The sequence below is a fragment of the Musca domestica genome, unplaced genomic scaffold, assembly GCF_030504385.1.
Source record: "Musca domestica strain aabys unplaced genomic scaffold, Musca_domestica.polishedcontigs.V.1.1 3, whole genome shotgun sequence".
Classification (NCBI taxonomy): Eukaryota; Metazoa; Arthropoda; class Insecta; order Diptera; family Muscidae; genus Musca; species Musca domestica.
Window position 1 is genome coordinate 16,262,996 of NW_026712299.1, and position 16,613 is coordinate 16,279,608.

Here is a 16,613-nt window from a genome sequence, read left to right on the forward strand (position 1 = left end):
AATAAATATTTGTTAATATGATTCCTATAGAAGTCATAACATGCACAATACAGCAATGATATTTGGTACAGAGGTACAAAAGACTCCGTCAAAATTGTAGAAAATCGACTCAGAGCTGGATATACTCGTAGTTTCCAAGTAGGGTCTACTCTAAAGCCATGATACGCATCTAAAAAGGTCCATAGTTGGTATAATCTACTTCATATATAATTTCCTAATATAATTTTTTTTTGTTACGGGTGTAGGGTAACATATAGTCGGCCCCGCCCTACATTTGACCTTTGTTTACTGGTTGATAGAAACTCTTCTTGTTACGATACATATTTTAAAATATATTTTATTATTTACTAACACTTAAACAATAACTAAGATATATAATTACATATATTCATATCACATATATTTACATATGCATAGTTTTATTTCACTTTTTTCTCTTTCTCCCCCTTTGAGGATTTCGCTATCAGTCTTTTCAATTTGCGAACAATAATCACAGGCACTGCAATTGCCAGTACCAAAGCCGCCACTACACAAGCCACAATATCCAACAATAGATATTGATATAACGGCATGTAGGCACCATTCGATTTCAAAAATTGAGCACCCTTATATTTGGCCACATATTCAATCCAATAGGTCGCTTCATCCAATGGATGAATGGGATTATCACGGAATTTTTTTGAAATTTCCACAGCCTTACGTTTATATTTAGAATCTGATGTTAGGGCTTGAATGCTCAGTTGTAAATCTTCGGAGGTCATTTTAGAGAAATCCAAAGATAGAGCATAACCGGCTCTCACCGATTTCAAGGTGTTGCGATGTTGATCCCCGTACAAAGGCATACAAAGCATTGGCTTGGCCCAATAGATACCCTCCTGAGTGCCAAATATGCCACCATGTGTTATGAAAAGTTTGACATTCGGATGAGCTAGGATGTCATTTTGGGGCATCCATTTGCGTATCATAACATTAGGTGGGAGGTTCGACAGCGATTCATTTTCATATTTCCATAAAACGTTCTGCTTTAATTTTCCAAAGGCATTGAGAATGACAACAATGCGCTCGGCCGGCACATCGGTACTTTTGACATAGGAACCCAAGCTGAAGTAGACCACACCATTGGGGGAGTTGTTAATAAAATTCTGGAAAAGATTTGAAAAAAAAAAATATTACAAAGGATTTGTTTTTCAAATGGTACATCAACAAAGACGAACGGGGAAGGGTTCATAGGAATCTTATCTGGTGGTGGCAATGCAACATGTTTGAATGGAAATTGGTGAATGAGATCGTACAAAGAAAACCCTTAAATCCTCGTTCGTCTCTGTAAATGTACCATTTAAAAAGACAGTCTGTTTCATTGGCGCCCAACGTGGGGCCACGGGCAACATAGTCTAGGAAGAACAAAATAACTTTCATTAATCAATATTCGATTTGTTTACCTTGAGATCTTGTGGTAAGGGTTTCGATGGTTTTATATGGGCTCCACCCACATCGATCAGTCCTGGCATACTGGGTCTGGGTAAATCGGTACTCCTGTGGCTATTTATGAGCATCAAAGAAATCTTCTTCTCCAAATCTCGGACATTAGGCAGGGGACCTAGAATAACAAAAAATAATTAGAATTCCTTTAGAACTTCTTATTCTCTTCTTCTTCTTCTTACCCCTAATGTGAGGACCAAAATGCCTCTCTGCCATTTCCTGCATTCTCGGCATGTAATACCATCTTCTCATCACCGCATCATAGAGCGACAAATATACATTGTAAAACCTTTGCTTGAATGTCATTTGATCACTGTACGATAATAACAGATGTGGTATCACCGACCATGGTGTCACCAAACCCATGGAATGATCCATATTATCCGCATAACCCATGGTACCAATTGTCACAATCGGACACTTGAATTTGTGACCAAACATCAGGAAACTTTCATGGAAGAATTGCTCTATAATTATCAAATCGAATCTTTGATCCTTGGAGGCAATTAATGCCTTCACCTTGGGATCGTTCAGGGCATGTTCACTTGTCCACTCGCCAACCTTCCACCACATTTGCAAATTTTGAAAATCACTTGAGAAACGCATTTTGAAAATGATTTCTTTGGGAACTAGGAAAGGAAGTATAGAAATAATAAATGTGGGTGAAGTTGTATGGTTCCGTCAACTTACTATATGCGGGTATATCGAACTTAGGATCAATAATGATTTCAGTCAAATTGGCATGGGGCTCTTTGGTTGGATGATTATTAATTGATGTCACGGAATGTCCTTTCTCTAGCAGGTCCCTTTGAAAGTGCTCCAACCACATCCAGTGACTGGGAGCCGGAAATGGTCCCATAAATAAGATTTTATATGCCTCACATTCATTTAGAATCAATATCATACAGATTATTCGAAATATCTTATAGAGTACCATCTGAAAAGGAATAAGAAATAATTTGTATATTTTAGAAATTATCTGGAAAAGACGAATCATGTCCTTAAAGATATCCTAAAATTTTGATTCTAAATTTTTTTTGTTTTTTTGGGTCTTCAAACTGTTTGGGGCTTAAAAGAGACTAAAATTTAAAAAGATCAATGTGTCAATTTCTTTCAAAGAAATATAAAAAATCTATGAAAATGTTATTTTTTTTTAATTTTTTAAGTTTAGGTTCTTCAAAAAACCTGGTAATTTTATTAAAAAAATACATTATTTGAGCTAAAAATTTTAAGGACCAAAATATGTAAAAAATCCCTGATTCGGTTTCAAATGGAGATTTTCCTGAATGGAGATTGTCCCGAAAATTTATTAAAAATACATCATTTCGATTAAAATTTTAAAAAAATACAAGGTGGCGCAATCATAATCCTCCAGAAACTGCTATAAATTTTACGACTGGTTGATTCTAAAAGAAGTGCTGGACAATTCCGTAGAAAATGTACTATTTGGCATAGATTTTGATTCTTAGAAAGTCCTGAAAAATTCGTGAGAAAATTGAATTTGTGTTCTTAGAATGATTGAGAATCAATGCCCAGATGAAACGGCTGAAGCTGGAATCAGTCTTGATGGGCAGGTGTGTGATAATGCAGGGTTTTTGGACAAACGAAATGCAGTAGAAGAATTTGAATTTGAAATGAGAGTCTCTGATGGAGTGCAGGAGAGACTTGCCAAATGTTTTTTTTTTTCTTTTTTTTTTTTGGAAATTCCAACTTTAATGTTATGAATGCATAGAGCTACAAACTTGAAATTTAATATGAGACTCAAGGTTGGATAGTAAGTTTGACATAGGATGGTGGTTTTGGAACTGTGTACTAAGTGTGTGAACCAAGTGACACTAAATTTGGAACGGTTTTTGAGATTTGAGATTAAGGTCTCTGTTGGTATCTGTGATTGGGATATAATTGTTTTTAAAATTGATTGATTGATGATTGTTTTAAAACTGTACGATTTGAAAGAAATGTCACTATTGGTGTCTGTGGCTAAAATATGGAGGTAGGTTTGGAAATGTGTACTATATTTCGTATTGGGTGAATAAATAGTGTTTGAAATATCAAAATTTGATATAAGGATTGATGTTCATGTGTAGCCTGGACATATGGTGGTGGTATTGAAAATATGTACTATAATTGTTCGAAAAGTTAGTGGTAATAAATTTGGTATTAGTTGAAGGAATAGAGATAAAATTCTGAAACTTGATGTTTAGATTACTGATGGTACCTGTGTTTTTGCGACTTGGCGGTCGTTTGGAAGTGTGTAGCATAATTTTTCGAAAAGTACTAAATGGTAAAAAATTTGGTATTGGGTAAAGTGATAAGGCTGGATTACTCAAATTTGAAATAGATGTTGTATCGTTTTATGAGATTTGGCGATGGTTTAGAAATGCTTTATATTTGAACGAAAAGTACTAAATGGTACTAAATTGGTTATTGGGTGAAGGGATTGGATAAAGAACCTATAAATCTCAAAAAAATGCAAAATGCAACAAAATTTGCCATTGGGTGTTGGGATAGAGACGGAATGGAATAAAATTTGGTATCGAGGTCACTGTAAGTGCTATGGTGGAGAGAGGCAGGTGATTTTGGATATACTTTGTATAATTGTGCGAAAAGTATGGTAATAAATTTGGGATTGGGTCTTAGGATAGAGCTGAAATTTGATATGAAAGCAAATGTTGGTATATAGTTTTGAGAGAAGGAGGTGCATTTGGGATTGCGTACTATAATTGTACTAAATGTTACTAAATTCTGTAATGTGGGTTGATGTTGAGATATGAAGATTGCTTTGAAAATGCACATTATAATCTAATTTTTTTTCGCTGAAGGGTCCATAATTTAAAGTCTTGAAAAATATTTTTGAAATACCACAAGCTGAAGTTCAGAAAAATGAATTTAAGGAACAAACAAAAAAAAATGCGTTTTTATAGGTTCTCATTGAACTACCACTTGTTTCCTTAAAAGATTTTAGTTTTGAAGTTTTGAATTTTTTTAAAAACGTTGAAAAAATCTTCAACAAAACAAAAGGCTCAAAAATCAGGCATTCATAACTCTTTAAAAAAACGATTAGGAGACGGAATAAAAATGGAAATACGTGCTAAAAATGTTCTTTGACATGAATATTCTAATAAAAGGCTCCAGCAAACAAATATTGGCTCTAGTATATTTTTATATCCAACAACACTATGTGTTGGGGGATATTATAAGTTTGATTGGGCCAAAAATTATGTAACACCTCGAAATATTGATTTCCCACATAGGAAAGTATATATGGATCTTCCTATCTCGCCGAGTTGAGTCGATCTAGCTATGTATGTCCGTCCGTCCGTCTGTCCGTCTGTCCATGTTAATTTGTAATCACTCTACAGGTCGCAATTATGGCCCGATCTTCACGAAATTTAGAATGGAGGTGGGGCTAGGGTCAGAATAGAAACCTATTCCTTTTGGAGATGTTCGCATAATATTTAGGGGTCGAAATGGACCAAAAACTGAAAAAATGTCGGATTTTGAAGTAGCTATACACGTCGCAATTATAGACCAATCGACGCGGAACTTCGCATGTAGCTAGAGTTTAGGGCGGGGAAGAAGCCTACCAATTTGGGTGGTCATTGGATAATATTTAGCGGGTAAAATAGACCATATCTTTTGTGTTGAAAAAATTCAAAATTTTTCATTAAACCGCGAATATTTTAAATCCCGGCAAAATCACAAAGCCATGACAAGGTTACTTCTGATCTTTACATTGATGTTAACATCCAACAAAACGGATATATAGCAAAATGTTTGCGATATATATGTCTATCAAAGAAGATATGCTTGAAAGATCTCTTATATGTCGAGAACGGCTGAACTGATTTCGACAGTTCTCATTAATTTACAATGGCCTCTTGGCAGGAAAGAAACAACGTCTAAAAAATTGCATACAAATATCTCTCTAAAGATGAAAATATTGATTTTGTAAAATTTTCTCATTTTTTTCAATTTTGTCACATTTTTGTCATATTTTCATTTTGAATTAAACATTTGGTAATACTTCTACAGCTAAAAAAAACTAAGTAGTTAGGATATCATATGCAGATCGCATTTATGGCCCGATCTTAACGAAATTTTGCATGGGGATCAGATGAGGGTCAGAATAGAAGCCTACACTTTTTGGAGATGATCGCCATATATTTAGGGGTTGAAATGGACCAAAAAAACTGCAAAATTGGGGGGTTACCGGGCATAGCAAAAGCCAAGCAGTTTTGGATGGCCATCCAAAAATATTCAATGTGCGAAATAGTTTGCCAACTTTTGTAGACAAAATACGAAAATGACCATTCCAGTGACTTTTTGGAGAATTCACAAATACAGGAAAGACGCACTTCTGACTATTTCGTTAACGCTGATTTCGTTGAAGAATATAGTCAAATGGCTGTATCTCATATAGATGCGTTTCAGTCAAAAACCAATAATAAATGTTAATCTTTTGCCACTTCTGAGAGATTATAGGTCTTTGGGAAATATTGGTTCCAGATCTAGGAAGACCATTTACGTGCAACATCTTCCAATAAATTGGAAATGAGCAAATTAGTTAAAGTTGCTATTATTCGAAAATTAGAGAACGAAATCTGATGGTTTTCTTTTATTATTTGTCACAATATCTTGTGGAATTCTTTCGAGTATCTCGCCTATATAAACTGTATCGTTTATTATAGTGTTGTAGGGTATTCAACGGTCGGCCCCGCTCGACTGTAGCATTTGCTTACATGTTTTTATTCTATTTTTCAAATTTTGTAGTGTCGTTTGAATTTCCGTGAATTAGTCAATCAATGAGTCTGTCATTATTTGACAATTTATTTTGCATTTTTTCCAACCCTATTTCACACATCTCATATGACATTTGATATGAAGAATTTTACCCAGAAATAGCGCATTTTCTTTCCATCTACCGGAATCGCATCAGATCTCATCGCTCACACATCGCTGCATCGCACTTTATTCGCATTCGTATTATATTTCATTTTTATTAAGCGGTCAAAAGCAAAGCACGTTATCGTTGTACCTTATCAATATTGTCACAGTTTTTTTATATTTTTTTTATTCTCAATTGTTTTATAAGTGTTGGCTAAACATTTCAAGAAATTCCCCCACCCTTCGGTTGCTTGACTCAAATGCATTGTCAAAGGTTTGCAATTTACCGATTAGCATTTATTTGACAACAATTGACAGTCATCCATTTGCACTATTTTCAATGTCACAACAAATGTAGGCAAATATATACATTCAATTGTATTTGCAAAAGCAACACAAATAAAATGGATGATGACTATGCAATAAAAAAAAAAAACAAAATATTGAAATAAAAAAAAAAAAATACCAAAGCAATAAATGCTAGCCAAAGTTTAATGACCACACGGTGTTATCTGCAAGACAAGACTTCTATTTTGAATCGTGTATTATTTTTATTTGATTTTTATATTAATGCTTTTACATATGTATGTGAGTTTAGTTATGAAATTGTATGATAATTTGATTTATGATTATGAATATATAATTTCTTAACACTACCTGATTCCTTTTATATTTGACAATGCATTATGTGGGACAAATGTTTTAGTAAATAATGTTTCTACACATAATTACTGTTACAACGTATTCAAATGAAGCTTTTTGTTATTAAATTCAAAAATAAAGACAATTATTTGATTTTTATACGATTTCGATTTCTTAGTCACACCAAATGTGAAGAGAGTTAATAAAACAAGTAAAAAGGCAGTTGCTGCACTTTTGATACCCTCCAACATTACCGAAAGTAGTATCCCGTTTTTTCGATAGTTTATATTCGAACGTTGTATAGGGGTTTCGAGAAGCAAACTACATCCATTTAGAATTGCAAATTTACCAAATATATTCCCAATAGATATACGAGTATTATTGCAAAAAATTCTTCTTGGAAGAACGCCCTGAAAATTGTGGTAAAAACCATCAAAATATCAAATATATGATAATGGATTCTAAACTAAACTTACATTACCATTTCAACTCAACATTTAGCCTAACAAAATTTTTCAGATTTTTTGAAATATGTTTATAAACAGCTGTGCTGCTATTATGGCGCCCAACGTGGTCACTGAGGGAATTTTATAAATATCTATATCTATAAAAGAGGAAAATGTTTGTATTTTTGTTTGTTTGTTTGTTTGTAATTTATGGACTCGAAAACCGCTGAATAGATTTTCCTGAAAATTTCCATATATACTGGAACATCGCCTGAAAGTAACATAGGCTATATACATTTTTGAATTTCCACTTGGAACTGGAGATATACCATCAGAATCGGAGGTACCTCCCAAAAATTTAGATTTTATATGCACATATCTATTGATTGGTTGAAGATACAGTCTCCAAATTTGGAATACGTAACGGAATTTGGAACAAAAATAAGTTTGCCAAATTATATTGTAATCGGTTCAGATTTGGATATAGCTCTCATATATATTTTCGACCGATTTCGTTCATTTGATGCCTCAAACACAATATGAATGTTCGATTCCAATGAAATTTGGAATGTGTGACGGGATTTAATCCGAAAATAAATTTGTCAAATTATATTGAAATCGGTTCAGATTTGTATGTAGCTCCCATATACATTTTCGGCCGATTTCAATCATTTGATGCACCAAACGCGCTATGTATACCCAATTTCAACGAAATTTGAAACGTGTGATAGATTTTATCTAAAAAATTGATTTCCCAAATTATATTGAAATCGGTTCAGATTTGGATATAGCTCCCATATACATTTTCGGTCGATTCCATGTATTTGATGACCAAAAACGATATGAATTTCCAATTGTAATAAAATTTAAAATAAGTAACGGAATTGGGAGCCAAAATGAATTTGTCAAATTAAATTGAAATCGGTTCAGATTTGTATATAGCTTCCATATATATTTTCGACCGATTTCATGTATTTGATGCACCAAACACGATATGTATCTCTAATTTCAATGAAATTTGGAATGTGTAGCGGAAATTAAAACAAATATACATTTGCCAAATTATATTGTAATCGGTTCAGATTTGGATATAGCTCCCATATATATTTTCGACCGATTTCATGTATTTTATGCACCATACACTATATGTATGTTCGATTCCAAAGAAATTTGGAATATGTAATGTATGGATTTTGATTAGAAAATAAATTAGTCAAATTATATTAAAATCGGTTCAGGTTTGGATATAGCTCCCATATATATTTTCCGCCGATTTCACATATTTGATGCACAAAACACGATACGTATTTTCGATTCCAATGAAATTCGGCATGAGTGGCTAAATTTGATACAAAAATAAATTTGACAAATTATATTCAAATACGCTCAGATTTGATTATAGCTCCCATATATATACTCAGCCGATTTCACATATTTGATGCACCCAAAGCGAGAGACACAAAATCTGGCACCAGAAAAAATTGCCAAATTATATTGAAATCAGTTGAGGTTTGGATATAGCTAACATATATATTTCGGCCGATTTCATATATGTTATGCACCAAACATGATACATATGACCGATACCAATGAAATTCAGAATGTGTGGCGGAATTTGGTTACAATAATAAATGTGACAAATTAATTGGAAATTAGTTAAGATTTGGATATAGCTCCCATATATATATTATCGGCCGATTTCACATATTTGACGCATCAACTTCAATGAAATGTGAAAGGTGTGGCGGAATTTGGTGTAAAAGTAATTTTTTAAAATTATATTTAAATCGGATTAGATTGGGATATGATTTTAATAAGAACCATTGACACACAACGCCTTAGGCTAACACTAAAAAACAACACAAGAATTGATTTGAAATACGCTTATTACGGCGAAGTATGTTGCTATCTCGAATTCACTAATTACAATAGAAATGCCACTCAACTTCAAAAGATTGCAGCTTGGTATTTGCTATGAAATAAATAAATCCGAAGGACAAACCCTTCGTGTATGTATGTCATTTTGGTTATTTACGCATTAAAGTAGTGCAATAATTTTTTTTTTAATTTGACCATTTCGAACCCATTGCAAACTTAATATGACTTTAGACATTTCCATTGACAACTTTGATTAAAATCTTCGAAACACTTCATATCGAGAAGAGCCCTTTTTAAGAGTAATATATGAAATACTTAACTTATAACGACAATATTCAGGCAGAATGATTGGTTTCTATTATGAACTCAAATACCAAATCCTTAAAAAATGCCATCGAAAGCTGTGACTCAAATCATCAAGTACAATATCAGTTCATAAGGGTACCTCCAAAATTAGGAATAAAGAGATCTATACGTATTGTATTTGAAACAAATCTCTTGGAAAATATGGCTTAAATCGATAAAATTTCAAATATCGGGAAGAATATATTTCCGATTTAAGGTTAATACGATCCCAATATAATCAACAAAAATATCTCATATTTTTTCAATAGATTAATAAACAGCTTTGATGTTATTATGGCGCCCAACGTGGTCAGTGAATGTAGAACATCAAATTATTGGAATTCACCAGGTAATTTTCATATTGAAGTTTAATTTATTTTGAAATAAATAGTTCAAGGATTGTTCTAAATGGATTGTTTAAAAGAAGTTTTTTTTTTTTCAATTTTAATTCATGGGATTTACAAATGAAAAAACTCAAAATATTTTCAAATTATTAATCATTACTTAAATATTTGAAATTGTAACTGAAAAGGTGTGATAGAAATTTCCGAAAACATCGCCTTATTTCGAACCTCCTACCAAAAGTCGACCCTAAATCAAAATTTTAAGACTCTAGGTCTGGCCATTTTGTCTGGGCCTTGATGAATTAGTCAGCCAGTCTACTTTTTATACCTTCACAGTGGATAATTAGCATTTGAGGTCTCTTTGCACCAAATTAGATTCAGGACATTTGGAGTCGATCTAGGAGCGTCCATTCGTCTGTCTGTCGAAGGAGTATTCCCTCACCAAAGGGTCATCTAATTCCATTCAGACTTGGCACGTCTCAATATTTCTATCAGCACCAGATCTGTTATACATATGGTAGAGATCGAACTATTTCTTCTGGTACCTACCCCACATAGGGTTCAAGATTTTGAAAAACAAAACGATTATAAAATCCGAAATAAGTATCCGATTCTCTTCACACATCACAATATTTTTATTAACCCAAGATCTGGTGTGAAGATGGAATATTATCAGTTCACTCCTTTTGGTAAATATATATAAATTACTTGTAGGTCTCCGTCTTCTTATAGCCTCCATACAACGGTTTTCATTTATACGGTATTTTTCTAATTTTTTTTTAAATATTTCAGGTTCCTTCCAAATAGTGGAGAACATTAAAAGTTCGGCCGGCAAAACTTAGGTTTTTACTTGTTTTTATACCCTCCACCATACTATGAAGGGTATATTAATTCTGTTATCCCGTTTGTAACTCCTCGAAATACTCATGTCAGACCCAACAAAGTATATATATTCTTGATCAGCGTAAAGTTCTAAGTCGATTTAGCGATGTCCGTCTGTCTGTCTGTCTGTTTGTCTGTCTATTTGTCAGTCTGTCTGTCTGTCAATTTGTCAGTCTGTCCGTCTGTCTGTTGTAAACACGCTATCTTTTGAATGAATTGAGATAGATGGCAAAAATTTTGCACACATATTTATTTTTCCAGTAGGCAGGTTAAGTTCGTAAATGGGCCATGTAGGTCCACGTTTTCATATAGCCCCCATATAACGGTACCTCCCTATATTCGGTATTTTGATGATTTTAGCGACATTATTCACCGGAATTGTTTCAAATTTAGTATTTGAAGTTCCAAATATATACTACACCTTAAGATAGAAAATTGTCTGTGCAAGTCCATGTTTTCGTATAGCCCCCACATAACGGTACCTCCCGATATTCGGTATTTTGATGATTTTAGCGACATTATTCACGGGAATTGTTTCAAATTTGGTATTTGAAGTTCAAAATGGATACTACACCCTAAGATAGAAAATTGTCTGTGTAGGTCCACGTCTTTGTATAGCCCCCATATAACGGTACCTCCCTATATTCGGTATTTTGATGATTTTAGCGACATTATTCACCGGAATTGTTTCAAAATTGGTATTTGAAGTTCGTTATAGGAACTACAGTCTGTGACAGAAAATTGTGTGTGCGGGTCCAGGTATTTTGACGATTTTAGGTACAATACCCAACGAAACTGTTTGAGATGTGGTATTTGAAGTTCGTAATGGATGCTACAGCCTGTGACAGAAAATTATCTATGCTGGTCCAGGTCTTCGCACAGCTCCAATTTAACGGCACCTCCTTACGATATTTTGATAATTTTAGCTACATTATTCACCGATTATTTCAAGTTTCGAATTTGAATACGGTAATGGCTTATGACAAACAATGCCTATGTATGTCCACGTCGTATAGGCCCCAATATAACGGCTATATTCGGTATTTTTAAAATTTTAACAGAATTTTTTAAGGATTTTATTTTTTGAAAATTTCCAAATTCGTTGCAAATGGTGGAGGGTATTAAAAGTTCGGCCCTTACCGCTTTTTAACTTGTTTTTTTTTTCTTTTTTAAAAAATTTTTCTATAGTTTTTAAAAATCATCCTTTAGTAAAATTATGCATCGCAATACTCTAAGGGATTCGTTCAATCCATTTAAAGGATATCACCGACTTTACGATAGGCCACGCCCGACGACTCCGCACGCCGGTAGCCTTTGCTTACTTGTTTTAATATTATGCAGGATAAAAAATTTGCCTCGAAAGTGTGGCAGATTTAATTTATTGCACATGAATTGAATCTTTCTTGTCCTATTAAAAACACATTTAAAGTCTATTGTTATTGGAATGATTCTCAATGTCTTGCAACAATTTTGTGAAGATGCAGGTCTGAACTTTGAGCTTTTAATTGAAACACTATTTTTCACAATTTTCTTTTGCAATATGCACACATTTTTTATCATATATATGAGAAACTTATTCAATTTCTTTTAAATCTGAAAGATAATTTATTAGTCGTTTGCTCCAAATGGCTTTGACACGGAACATTTATATTGGGGTAAAAGCAATGAACTATATCACATGATTTATTCTGCAGTTTTATATATTTTTTTGTTTATATCAGCATTTTGAGTAGCTTAAAGGCCATTAACCCTATCAGGTAAATGAAAGATAATTCTTTAAAACTTTTATCATACAATGGCTTTTTTTAATTTAATCGTTTTTACAACAGTTTTACAACACAAACTCAATCACATCTTATTATAAATCATTCAATATTTCGGTTTTATTGCAATCCTTCCAAGGAATTACACCCACCTTTACTCTTTAGCAGTTGCTGCACTTTTTATTAAAAATTCCTTTTATTTTGTATTTTATAATGATTTCTTTTTAAATATATATAATTTTTCTTTATTATATGCAACCGTTCAATTTAAATCGATTCGGGTGTCGCATACGTCCGTTGCATTGCGCGCCACGCTGAGCTCTAAGTATTCGTCAGCGACCAAATGCCTTTTTTACAAAACAGAAATTGCATTCAATCACACTTGGCTTTTATTTCAGCGTCAGTGGCGGCGTCAATTGTTTACAAACACATGTAAAACGCTTTTCAGTACACGGCAATTGGCAAATGAAAGCACCTCAAAAAAACAAATTGCCATTGTGCTTTTCATCAATATTCTTTGAAAAGCAAAAGCAAAACCAACAAATTTTCTTTGCTTTCTTCGTATTGTTGTTGGCTGCAGCTGCTGCTGCGAGAAAAAAATTCCCAATCAAGACGATCGGCAAGAAACAGGATTATGGATGGGTACAATGTGTCCATCATACACAAACCAACGAACCGGATTGTAAATCACAAAGATGGGTACTGGAGTAATGCACTCCAAACCAGGGCAGTGGGAGACAAGACAATGAAAACGCCCATTCATCCCTCCATCAAAAATGTTGCACATCGTCGACACTGTACTGTAGTGCGGTGTCATGCCCAGAACTGCAAAAGTTTGATGACCCCATCAGAATTTTTGTGCATTTTTTTTTTTTTTGGCAAACATGTTTCGAATTAAACAAAATGCAAACAGTAATTGGTGGTTAATTGAGCGTGTTTACACTCGAAAAAATTAATTTCTCATAAGTGGGCAATGACCTCCTACCTCATGAAGAGGGTATATTTTGATTTTGTTTAAGTTTTGCAACATCTCAAAATTAAATTTATTACTGCTCTGTAACAGAAATTTAAACATTTTTACTATAAAAGACCGATTTTTATACCCTACACCACAAAGGGGTCAGGGTATTATGTCTTTGTGCATTTGTTTGTAACAGGCAAAAGGAAACGAGATAGACCCACAGTTCCTTTTGATGATCTGCATAGAATCACTTTCTGAGTTGATTGCATGTCAGTCGGTCTGTCCATGTATTCTTGTGAACAAAATGCAGGTCGCATTTATTATCCGATTGAGATGAAATTTTCAAAACAACATTTGTTTGGCCCAAGGACGAACCCTATTGAAATTGAAAAATTAGATATAGCTCCCATATATATCTTCGTCCGATTTGTTTTTATTGTGCACCAAGCGTGTAATATCAGCCCGAATAGTATGGAATTTTGGAGATACAACCAAATTAGGCCTGAAAATAAGTATGCCAAATTTGATCGAAATCGGTTCAGATATACATAGCTATAGCTCCCATATGTATTGTTCATCCGATTTGTTATTTTTGTCCTCCGCATCTGTAATATGCACAATATTTGGGGAAATATATCAAATGCAGCTCAGAAATACCTTTGCTAAATTTTATCCAGATCGGTTCCGATTTGGATACAGCTCCCATACATAATTTCGTCCGATTTACCTTTTATTGTGCACCAAACGTCTAATATTTGCCGGTTGATCGGCTCAGATATAGCTATAGTTCCCATATATATTGTTCATCCGATTTGTTATATTTGTTACCCACAGCCGTAATATGCACTCCGTAACAACGATATTCAGGGAAATATAACAAATACAGCTCAGAAATATCTTTGCCAAATTTTATCGAAATCGGTTCAGATTTGGATATAGCTCCCATATATATCTTTATCTGATTTCAAATTAATTTTGCACCAAATGGGCAATACAAGTCCGAATTTAAAAGATACGAATGCTTCGGCATATTTAGTCCTTTGAATTTTAAATTATAATTATAATCATAGGGTGTATGATAGAATTCTCCCATAAAAACTTTTAATTGTTATGTGGAGCTCAACTAAATTAGCAAAGTGGTGTAGGGTATCATAAAATCGGCCCCGCCCGACTTTAGGACTTTCTATACTGGTTTAATAAACAGAATGATGTATTACAAAGATGTAGGTTAGGTTTCTTAGAGGTGCTTAAGTTGTCTTTCGAATAATCGACTTCTAATATTAAAAAATTTAAAGAATGAAGTCTGCTTTTGCCGATTTTATACTATTCATACTATAACATTATATATTTTTGTGGACTTTTCATGTTTATTCGGCTCAAATAATATACGGGTTTTAGTTTTGAAAGGTCTCAAATCGATTTTTAGCTAATTGAACGAAATCGATAAGTTCAGAAATCGATTTTTTTTTTGTTGAAGACAAAACTCGAAAAATCTAAGCGATGACCTTTTGTGACTCCTCGAAGTGCTCATCTCAGATCTATATTCTTGTTCAGCGGAAATTTCTAAAACGATTTTTGCCCTGTTCGTCTGTTGCAATCGCGCTAGAGTCAAAACAAATAATAATAGGGAGCTAAAATTTTGCACAGATCAGTTTTTGTATGCAGGCAGATCTAGTACGAAGATGGGCTATATCGGCCCACGATATCGTATAGCCCCCATATAACGATACTCCCACATTTTCGGTGTTTTGATGAATTTAGCCACATTTTTCAATGGAGTTGTCTGAACTTCTACACAGGAGTTTCTTCTGGATACTTTACCTCCTGGATGAGAATTATCTATACAGATCCACGATATCGCATCCCCCATACATCGATATCACCCGATATTCGGTATTCGGATGATTTGTGCGACTGTATTCACCGGAATTGTTTCGAATTTCGTATTTGAAGTTCGTAAAAAACAGTTTTTTTTACATTTTTCAGGTTCCTTCCAATCGTGGAGGGTATTAAAAATTCGATGCATAATGAAGCGGCATCCAATTTTTCAGCCCTAACTATTTCAACACCTCCATATGAAAACCCTAGAAACCAACTGTGACCTCAATATCAATTTTCAGGATTTCAGTTCTTTAATTTCCCCCTTTACCAAATCTAGTATCATTTAGTACAAATATAGTACACATTTCCAAAACCACGTACATATCTCAATTTCAGATACCATCAGACCTCATTTACCCAATACCAATTTTTGTACCATTCAGCACTTTTCGTACATTTAATGGAAACATTTCTGAAACCACCTTTATATGTCCACGCTACACATGAATAGCGACCCTAATACCAAATTCTACCAAATATACCCAATTATACATAATCTATTTGGTACATTTCTTGCACTTGTGGTGCATATTTCCAAAAACAACTTTAATTCTCAATCCTATACACTAACAGTGACCCTAATGCCTAGTTTCAGATTTTAAGCAATATCAGTACCATATAGTACTTTTTGTACGTTCGCTGAACGCATTTCCAAACCCAACTCTTTATTTTAACCCTACCCACTAGCAGAGATCCCAATAGCAATATGCTAAATTTCCAGATTAATCAGTTCAGCCAATACCAAATTATGTCAACACCACTTCCCACAATTATGTTTTATACGAAATTTGAGGATTTTAGCTCTATCCCTTTACAAAACACCAAACATGGTACCATTTAGTACTTTTCGTACATTTATAGTACACATTTCAGAACCGATCACCAACACTTACCTACAGCAACTCCAATACACATTTCTGCTCCATCCGTTCACGCAAAACCAAACTGTTCTAAATTTTGTACAGTTCGCACACTTAGTACACATTTCCTCTATTCGTTCACATAATGGAACAATTTTAGAAGTTAAGTACTATTTTAGAACTTTTCGACAACTTGAAGTTCGAATTTATTCTTACTCCAAATTTCAGAATTCTAACTCATTCCA

The 16,613-nt window shown here is 33.7% G+C and overlaps 1 protein-coding gene across 1 annotated transcript; it reads right to left on the reverse strand.

Annotated features, from left to right (window-relative positions):
• Positions 1 to 354: 354 nt before the first annotated feature.
• Positions 355 to 13,028, reverse strand: LOC101892660 (UDP-glycosyltransferase UGT5). Its single transcript, XM_005179677.4, has 5 exons — positions 12,819 to 13,028; positions 2,170 to 2,416; positions 1,662 to 2,108; positions 1,440 to 1,597; positions 355 to 1,142 (listed from the first exon to the last, which is right to left on the reverse strand). Exons 2-5 carry the CDS (start codon positions 2,414 to 2,416, stop codon positions 420 to 422), a joined length of 1,575 nt encoding a protein of 524 aa, XP_005179734.1. The 5' UTR covers positions 12,819 to 13,028; the 3' UTR covers positions 355 to 419.
• Between the last annotated feature and the right edge of the window lie 3,585 nt (positions 13,029 to 16,613).

Excerpts from the sequence above, each read along its gene's own strand:
- LOC101892660 (XM_005179677.4), bottom strand. The coding sequence starts at position 2,416 with ATGGTACTCTATAAGATATTTCGAATAATCTGTATGATATTGATTCTA. Across the intron at positions 1,598-1,661 it reads TTTTGGTCCTCACATTAGGG|GTCCCCTGCCTAATGTCCGA; the intron begins GTAAGAAGAAGA and ends TTGTTATTCTAG. Across the intron at positions 1,143-1,439 it reads CCTTACCACAAGATCTCAAG|AATTTTATTAACAACTCCCC; the intron begins GTAAACAAATCG and ends AATCTTTTCCAG.